Source organism: Olea europaea, chromosome 2 (assembly GCF_002742605.1).
Source record: "Olea europaea var. sylvestris chromosome 2, O_europaea_v1, whole genome shotgun sequence".
Taxonomy (NCBI): Eukaryota; Viridiplantae; Streptophyta; class Magnoliopsida; order Lamiales; family Oleaceae; genus Olea; species Olea europaea.
In genome coordinates, this window is record NC_036238.1 from 4,819,875 (window position 1) to 4,830,235 (window position 10,361).

The 10,361-nt window shown below is 39.5% G+C and overlaps 1 protein-coding gene across 1 annotated transcript; it reads right to left on the reverse strand.

Annotated features, from left to right (window-relative positions):
* Positions 1 to 3,115: 3,115 nt before the first annotated feature.
* LOC111371465 lies at positions 3,116 to 3,772 on the reverse strand. Its single transcript, XM_022993474.1, has one exon. The coding sequence runs from the start codon at positions 3,770 to 3,772 to the stop codon at positions 3,116 to 3,118; it is 657 nt and encodes a 218-aa protein (XP_022849242.1).
* Between the last annotated feature and the right edge of the window lie 6,589 nt (positions 3,773 to 10,361).

The following is a 10,361-nucleotide window of genomic DNA, read 5'->3' on the forward strand; positions in this document are numbered from 1 at the left end:
CACTGGGACCATTGCTTCAACGCCATAGGCTAACATAAAAGTGGTTTCTCCTGTGGTTGTCCTATGAGTTGTTCTGTACGTCCAAAGTATAGAAGGCAGCTCGTCGGACCAAGAACCCCTAGCATCGCTTATTCTTGTTCGGAGGTCTTGCAATATGATTCGATTTGTTACCTCGGCCAGACCGTTGCTCTGAGGATGCGAAACTAATGTCAGACGGTGATCAATCCCAAGGTTTGAGCAAAAGTTTCTAAACTGTTGATTGTCAAATTGCCTGCCATTGTCGGTGATGAGGACCTTTGGTATCCCAAACGTGCAAATGATAGACCTCCAAGTGAAGGCTCTTAGCTTGGGCTCAGATATTGTGGCGAGAGGTTCGGCTTCTACCCATTTTGTGAAGTACTCTACTGCTACAGCAACAAACTTTAATTGACCTCTTGCCACAGGAAAGGGGCCGAGGATGTCAACTCCCCATTGTTCAAACGGGGTTGAATAGTTAATGTTGGTGAGGTCTTCGGCTGGTGAGTGGATAACATTACTAAACCTTTGGCACTTATCACAATTTTTAACATATTCTGAGGCGTCTTTTTTCATAGTTGGCCAGTAGTATCCATATCGTACGAGTTTAAAGGCCAAGGCCTTGGCTCCTTGATGATTCCCGCACACACCTTCATGAACTTCAGCAAGGGCCTGGGATGATTCTGATGGCCTGAGACACCTTAGGTACGGAAGAGTAATACTTCTGCGAAAAAGGACACCGCTGATCATGCAGTACCTAGGAGCTCGGGCTCTGATGCTTCTGGCCAACCTGGCATCGCTTGGTAGATTTCCGTTTGTGATGAATTCTATGATCGGGTCCATCCAGGATGGTTCATTGTCAATGTCCATGATGTCGAGGATTTGACTGATGCTGGGTTCTGTGATGATTTTAATGTGAACCGTTCTGTCAAGGCCGTCTACCCCCATGAACACAAGCCTGGATAGTGCGTCGGCTTTTCTGTTGTCCTTTCGAGTAATTTTTGTAATTTCACAGCTCTTGAATTTTCGTTGAAGATCCTGAACCTTCATACAGTACAAACTCATTTTCTCCTCCTTTCTTTCAAATGATCCTTCAATTTGTCCGACCACTAGCTATGAATTGCTGAATATCTTTACGAACTCGAGCTCGGCAAAGGGCTAGCTCAAGAGCAATAACGACGGCCTCATACTCGGCCTCGTTGTTAGTTACTTCAAACTCGAACCTGAGAGCGCATTAGATCTCTGTTTGTTTGTCAGGGCTGATGATGATGACCCCTGCGCCCGAGCCCGAGGAGTTCGATGCTCCATCCACAAAAATTTGCCAAGTGTCCAAATTAGTGCTCATGCTCGAGCTGTCACCTGGCCCCCGAGGCCTAGGGGTTAGTTCTGCAATGAAGTCGGCTAGAGCTTGGGCTTTGATAGATGGGCGTGGTTTGAATTCTATGTCAAATTCTCCAAGCTCGATTGCCCATTTCATCAGTCTTCCTGATACGTCCGGCTTCTGAAGTATGTGCCTAAGTGGTTGATTAGTGAGCACCACAATAGGGTGAGACTGAAAGTACTGCCGCAGTTTCCGTGCTGCTATAACCAAGGCAAAGGCAAGTTGTTCCGCCAAAGTATACCTTGTTTCCGCATCTAATAGGACCTTGCTTACATAGTAGATCGGTTGTTGGACTTTATTAACCTCTTTCACCAAGACCCCGCTGACCGTATTTTGAGATACGGCCAGGTACAAAAATAAGGTGTCACCAGGCTCAGGCTTCGTTAGAATTGGAGGAGATGCTAATGTCTGTTTGAGCTCCTGAAAAGCTTTCTCACAGTCTTCACTCCAATCAAAGCCTTGGTTTCCTCTGAGGACTTTGAAGAAGGGATAGCACCTGTCTGATGCTCGGGACATGAACTTGTTCAAGGCTGCTATCCTACCAGTCAACCTCTGTACCTCTTTCTTGTTCCTTGGTGATTCCATAGACACTAATGCTTGTATTTTGTCAGGGTTGGCCTCTATCCCCCGGTGAGTGATCATGAAGCCCAAGAACTTGCCCGAGGCCATGCCAAATGCACATTTTGCGGGGTTCAACTTCATTCCGTACTTTCGCAAGGTGTTGAACACTTCTTCAAGATCTGAAATATGTTGGTCCACCTGTTTGCTCTTGACCACCATGTCATCAACGTACGCCTCTACGTTCCTTCCAATCAAGTTAGCAAAGACTTTGTTGATGAGCCTTTGGTATGTTGCCCCTGCATTCTTCAAACCGAAAGGCATGACCTTATAACAGTATATGGCGGAATCGGCCATGAATGAGGTCTTCTCTTGATCTTCGTCGGCCATGAGGATTTGATGGTAACCAGAAAATGCATCCAAGAAGCTGTATAGCTTATGTCCAGACATGATATCCACCAAGTTGTCAATCCGCGGTAGGGGATAACTATCCTTTGGACATACTTTATTAAGATCTGTGAAGTCAATGCAAACTCTCCACCTACCATTGGCCTTCTTCACTAAAACAACATTGGCAAGCCAATCAGGATATTGGACCTCCCGAATGAATCGAGCACTGACGAGTTTGTTAATTTCTTCGCGGATGACTTCCCGACGTTCTGGGGCAAACTGTCTTTTCCTCTGCTTTACTGGCCTGGCCCCTGGGCTAATGTTAAGCCTGTGGACTGCAATTTTAGGGTCTATCCCTGACATATCCTCAACTTTCCAAGCAAAAACATCAATGTTGCGAGATAAGCAACCAACAAGTTCTGTCTTCAGGGTGACGTCAAGATCCCGACCAATTGTCACCTTCTTATTGTGCTCGAGCTCAATTTCCATCAATTCTTCGACAGGAGCAAGTCTGACTTGTTGCCCATCCTCGGGATTCATCCTCGAGATTTGCATGACGTCGCTATTTATTTCCCGAACGCTGGCAACATAGCATTGTCTGGCAGCTATCTGGTCTCCACGGACGACCCCAACGCCATTACTTGTTGGAAACTTCATGGCTAGGTGGAAGGTGGACACAATGACTTTAATCTTGTTCAGGAGTGGTCTTCCCAGAATCACATTATAGGCCATTGAGACACGTACCACTTGAAAAGATGTCATCTCCGTAACCTATTTTTGGCCAGAACCCAAAGTTAGTGAAAGCTCGACGACACCCTCTGGAGTGATGACTCCTCCACCAAACCCCTGGAGAGGAGTTTTAACCGCTTTGAGCTGGTGAGACGAGATTCCCATTTTGGCAAAAGCTTCTTGTGAAAGTATATTGGCCGCATTCCCGTTATCAACCAAGATCTTCTTTACTTCAAAATTGGCCAAAATTGCTGAGATTACCAAGGCGTCATCATGTGGGAGTGATACGCCTTCTAAGTCTCCGGTCCCAAAAGTAATATCCTCCAGCTTTCCATGGGGCATCCCAGAGGCCAAGGCATATCGTCGGGCATATTGTTTTCTTCCACTGTTGGAGTCTCCTCCCGAGGCAATACTTCCAATGATGATATTGATGGTTCCAGCAGTGGGTTGACCATCACTTTTTCCCTCAGGGTCTTTTTCCCTGCCACGATCATTCCTCGGACGCTTGTCGTTACCGACGTAGGAACTCAAGAGTCCTCTTTTAATAAGGGCTTCAATCTCCCGTTGCAGGGCCTTACAGTTCTCCGTGGTATGCCCATGATCCCGATGGAACTCACAGTACTTGTTCATGTCCCTGGATTCGGGTGGTGACCTCATTCTGACAGGCCATTTCAGTTCCTTCATATCCTTGATCTCCATCAATATATTGGTCTTTGACGTATGTAAACGCGTGAACGGCGTCGGGGGGTCTATTTTTTCCGATGTTGTTCTTCACAGGGGTTCGGGTCATGCTGTCTTTTATGCTCGACCCTGTCATGGGGTGGTCCAACCTTTCTCGGGTTCAGTGTTCCCTCCATATTTATGTACTTCTTGGCTCGGGTAAGAAGCTCGGTGACTGTCTTCGACGGAGTTTTGGATAAAGACATCTTGAAAGCCTCGCACTTTATGGCATATGTGAGGGCAGAAACTGCTGCAGTCATGTGTAGGTCGGGAATCTGAAGTCTTTCCTTGTTGAGCCTGGTCATGAAGTCACGTAGGGTCTCATTTTGCCCTTGTCTAAGTTGCATGAGGGAAGCTGCTGTCTTCCTGATGCGTTTGCTGCTTGCGAAGAAAGCGGAGAACTTGTCCGCCAAATTCGAGAATGAGGCTATGGAGTTGGACTCTAAGGTTGAGAACCAATCCCTAGCAGCATTCGTCAAAGTTTGCGGGAAGGCCTTGCACATCACCTGATCTGGTGCAACCTGCAGATTCATGACGTCCGTGTATATGTTCAGATGATTGATTGGATCGGTGGTCCCATCATATTCTTTGATCCTAGGATATTTAAATCTGTCTGGCAAGGGGAATGTTAATATCTCGGGAGTAAATGGAGTGTTGGGACTGAATCTTGTCGTCCCTTTGTTGCCTTGAAGTAGGCCCGCCGCAATTCCTTCTTGAATAATCCTAGCGAGTTCCCCGGACTACATGGTCACTAATCTCGAGGCCGAGGTCACATGTGGTATACCCGAGGCCCCTGCTCCGCCATTGTCAGGGACATGTGCTCGAGCTCGAGCATCAGCCATAAAACCCCCCAGGGGTGCCGGTGTGGGTGACGGATGCGAATTTCTTTGACTTAGCAGCTGAGTCAGTGCGGCGACCTGTTGTCTGAGCTCTTCAAAGGCTCCAGTAGTGACGACTGCCGGCTGGGCCTCCGGCACTTCTGATGATTCCTCTTGAGGAGCAGGGATATCCTCAGGAGGGGGTTGGTTTGGAGCGGATGAGCTTGCTGGTGGAAGACCTGATCGTGTGTTTACCATGGCTTTTGGTAGCGCTTCGCACAGACGGCGCCAATGATGCTACCAAAAGTCGTACCTGTAGATTTCCTGAGCTTGATGACAGATGTGGAGCACGAACGTGATCTTCCGATACCTGAAACAAAGGCAACGAGGTGTGTTCTCGTCGCCCCTCCGATGCTTAAGTCAGAATGGGAAATATATGCGTGAGGCTATGTGCTGAAGAACAATGTAAAACGTACCTGAATAATGGTTCAAGGTTCTGTATTTATAGTAGTAAGCGACGTTCTCCTAATTGGACTCAACTAGTTGGATGTCCTCATCTGTTGGAGTTCTGAGTAGTTAAGGAGTTGGTTGAATTCCAGAATTATATGTGAGCTAGGATTCTTGTGGGAGCTAAGATTCCTAATTGCGTAGGAATTCTAAAGGGTCAACCATCGTCAGTTGTGAGGGGGAGCACATTCCCGAGGACTATGCCCGAGGACATATATTTGCAATATGCGAAGCAGCATGGAGATGTGGTCGGGCATAGTGTCTCGAGGATGTACATGCTCGAGGACACCGCAGATGGAATTACAACTTTATCAAAAATAGTTCTCGGGATATACTGATCGGGGGATATTGGAAAATGTCACCATCAGTTAGTATTTTTGATATTTTCGACAAAGTCGAACCCTACAAATACAACCTCACTTGATAAACCCCTACCATATATATATAAAGGATTTTTTGATCCGCAAATGTAAATGGTTTGTTTTTTATTGAATGGAAGAGGAAATAATTGAACCACATAGGTCCAAATTTTGACATAGGATGCTAACTCATTATCCAACCAATCATTAATTTTCCTTAGGCTACAAACAATAAATCGTATTAAAAATTTCACTTGTATCCATTGTACTCTAAAAAGTATTCAGTTTGGATTTTATTTTATTTTTTTAAATAAATTTTCAAAGGAAACCACTTAATACAGTTTCGAAAACAAAAACTTAAAACAAACCATTTGATGGTAAAAAAAAAATGCTCAGATGTAATAACAATAAAACCACAATATAGTGTAAATATTATGCTCTAAGTCCAATCAACTTTGGATATAAATACTTTTGATATATAATTAATGCAATTTAATGACAGATCTATTATTTAATTAATAGACAATTAGATAAATAATAGAGTCCGTAGATTCAAATCTTCGTAATTTGTTAATCACAAGGAGTTGTGATTGTGAGATACAAATTACATCTGATTGAATCTTAAATCGTTCGTGGTCGTAAGTAATAACGAGATACTGATATCATTATTACTGATAGACCATCGCGTGTGGTATTTCTTACCTGTGAGGTTAGTAGCTGATCTCATAAGCTAAAATGTTATGACACTTAAATGAACACGTGGATATTTTGTTATAGAACAAAACATTGGAGACTCGTCGAGAGATTCCACATGGATAACTATCTGAGTATCAGTGGTTAATCTCTAAAGTTCGGTAGTGGAATTGGTCATTTGACTTGAGGTCGTCATGGTACCTTATATGAGGACGGTCATACTTTAGTGGTGTTGGATGTTGCTCTACAAAGGACCGCTAATACGACATCGTTCGGGTACGTTAAGAATTGTATAAAGGTTGTGATTGATCAATAAAGGATTCGTCACTCTTAGATAGTAGGAGATTATGATTTTCGTTTTATTCAATTAAGTCGATGATGAAATCATTAGCCAAGGTGTACTCATAAATTGAAAAAGAGTTTTCGACTTATATTGACTTGATAGTGGAGTGAAAGGTATGATCGTTAATCGAGATTAACACACTTACATATCTCGTAATTGATCGGATCATATTGACGAAGGGATTATAGTTTCACAGTAAACGAACAAATTTGGTTTTGTCATACCACGTGACATTTCCCGTTACATGTATTGCCCTAACACATTGCTAGATGTCAATCTGGGAGGACAAGTGTGAATTGATGATAAATTAAAATGGTATTTTAATTTATCAATTTTGATTAGATCAAAATAATATTTCACGTCGTTAGGCATCGTAATCGAGAACCTGATGGGCCGTACACAAAAGAGAATTGGAAGATTGCAACTTGTCAATTAATTAATTTAACAATCGTTAGATAAATTAATTAATTAGGTTGGTTATTTATAGGTTCAAATTAATTAATTGAATTAATTAATTCACGGACCGGATTTAAATAAAAGAATTAATTAAATATTGGATCGGACTAGACCGGGCTAGGCCCTTTTGGGCTTATATAAATACATTGCTAGGGTTTTCAATTCATATGATTTTTCTCATAATTATTCTTGCTAATACAAGAGGAAAAAAATTATGGCAGCTACAATCTTATTCTCTGTGTGGATCACAGTTGGAGACTGGACAATTAGACAGTTGTGGGTGGCGAATCAAGATTGCTGGAACGAAAAGAATAGCAAAGAAGTTTACAGATCTGAAAAGGTACAATCTTATCACGATTTCTATCTAAACACAAAGGGATCCTTGGCGGGAATCGAAATAATTTTAATTTTTTGCTGTGCATGTATAAGTAGATTCCCAACAGTGGTACCAGAGCCTCCTTTATGTTTGTTAGAAGTTGATTTGTGTGATTGAACAATCAAACGTTGATTGTGATTATTTTTCTTATTTCTAGCAATTAAGTGGAAATTTAATTTTATATTTTTGAAATCTGATTCGAAAAAAAAAAAATTGGATCGGCAGCATGCTTCATCGCTGGCGAGAGTAGCGTTCTGCCCGCCTGCAACAACATCAGGCGTACAGCCGCTGCTTCTGCAGCGCCTTGAAGCGCCTTCGCGCTGCTGATTGGCAGCGGGTCTTGCCTTCCAATGGGGCGGCACCTTAGAAATAATAATAATAAATTTTTTTTTAGGGTTTTTCAAAATTTCAAAAAAAAGGGTGGGAGGTTGGAGATGGGGGTATGAGTTGCAATTTCAAAAATTGTGGGCCCCTGGCTGCAATTATGGAATATGGGGTTAATATGCAATTTTAAATGGAGGGCTCATGCAATTAAAGTAATTGAAGGACTACCTTTTAATTTCAATTTTGGGTCTATTTGCAAATTGAAAATTGATTTTAAATTTGAACTTTAAAATAGTTTTAAAATTATATCTTAAATGGGTTTAACCTAATATTTAAATTTTGACCCGTTTAAAATCTTATTTAAAAATTGACGACATTTTATATTCTCGTTAAAATTGGATTATAACTTAAATATTAAACTTTTACTCCAATTGAATTTTATTTTATTTAGGAGTGTTATCCTAGTTTAAAATATTGATTCAATTTAAATTAAAGTTTGACTCTAATTTAGGACTTAATTAAAATTCGGTTTTAATTAATTTTTCATCCGAAGATATTTTAGAAATTAGAATTGGATTCTAATTTAACGTTTAATTAAAATTTGATTTTAATAAAATTGTTGCCCTAAAATTTTATTTATGATTAGAGTTAGACTCTAATTTTTGTTTAATTAAAATTTGATTTTAATTAAATATTTTTGCCCTAAGATCTCGGAATTAGAGTTGGACTCCAATTTTGTTATTTAATTAAAAATTAATTTTAATTAAATTCAATCGCCTTAAATTTTGAAATCAGAGTTTGACTCTAATTTTATATTTAATTAAAATTTGATTTTAATTAAATTATCCTGCCCTATAATTGTTGAATTAGAGTTGATCTTTAATTCGGTATTTAATTAAAATTTGATTTTAATCAAACATGACCGCTAATTAAATAATTTATTAATTTGATTAATCAATTATTTAATTGTTTCGATCCATAAGTCTAAAAGAGTTTAGACTATCTTAATTGCTAGAAACTTGAAACATGTTAGGATATAATATTAGATATTATATATATACATACATTTATGTGATGAATGTATTATTAGTGGATGATTATGGACTCGACCATATGCATGTATTGAATAGTTAATTTTTATTCTTGTCGTTTTGTGAGCTTGCGAGCTCTTAATTATTTTAGACCTGCGAGCCCATTATTATTGTTATTATTATGAGCATGCGAGCTCTTAATCATTTTGGACCTACGAGTCCAATTTCATTTAGGCCCACGTGCCAACTAATATAGGATACCTGTTGCAATTGGACTAATTGAAGAGACAAGAAGAGGAGGAGACCATGGAGATGGTGCATTGATACTGTTCAATGCTATACCTCCTAGGAATTGACCAACTAGTCTTCCTTATGGCTTGGGAAGACTAGATAGTAAAAATCCATTATCGTCCACACTATTACATTATGTTATATATATTTATTTGCATGGTAGATGTATAATAAAATGTAAATTATTGTTACGATGAGACCTTTGAATGCAAAATCCCTCCATAAAATATTAAGTTATATTTATAATCGCCTTCCATCATTATAGTGAAAAACCAGAGTCCCAAATTGTCTCAACTTGTTGAGTACACTCAAGGCTGGTCCATTAGGGATATGTTTGACATTATGAAATATTTGATATTTATGAATGGCGGGTTTGATTTAACTAAAATTTATCTTTTGTTGAGTACACTTAAGGAGATAAATTTTAGAGGCATATTAAGCTAACACATAAAATGTGTGAAAATAAAAAGTTGCCAGCTTAATGATCTGGGAGTTGTATGCAGATACAATTGATAACAGTATCTACCTAAATGTTATATTAAGGTTTGTTGAGTACACTCAATGTCTTAGTATAATAGATGAGATCCCAGCCCACTAGGAGTCAAGTATGGACTCCATAAATTTATGTAAGAGGGTCATAAATTTGTATTAAACAGTGGCAGCATAATTAATTTAATAAAAGTCCATGTTAAATTAATTGATACATTTTATATATTATTCTTTTTCTTTTTGTCATTTATATTTATTGAATCGTGAGTAACCAAGAGTATTTGAGAGGTATATTGGATGCCAACAATCAAATTAAATCCTTGATTGGCACTGCAATTTGAGAATTGTTCTCAAGCATGAGAAAGTTGGTTGTCCTTAAATAGTTATTTTCTAGAGACATCTGGTGATGACTCGATTAAGGAAGAGGTAGCCGTTATAATAAAAGCAGTGATGACAATAGTACTGCAATGTATGTAATACCTGCAACCATGTCTCATGAGTTACAAAAGCAACTTGAGAGTATAGATGTTAACACATAATTTTTCATTAAACAGAGTTGTATGATAATAATCATGTGTGGAATGATATGAGACTTTCAAACAACTATACCGATGCAAAGTGACAAAAGAATTTTTAGTCAATTCTCGTACTGAAGATGATTGACATGAGAAGTGTCTCAACCGAGTTCAATCATTACCTATGAACTAAGTATTGACTCAGCTCTGCAATCTTTGTCATAGAGTTATTCATACTAATTATGAATTATGATATGAATACGCTCAAACACATACTTATTAAGTTGCTTGACATGCTTAGGACTGTTAAACCCTTATATCAAAGTTTGTAGTGGGCAAACCATTGATTCTTCTAAGGGTATTAAG

What these genes read in the sequence shown, in the direction of transcription:
- LOC111371465 (XM_022993474.1), bottom strand. Translation starts at nt 3,772, where the DNA reads ATGGAGATCAAGGATATGAAGGAACTGAAATGGCCTGTCAGAATGAGG.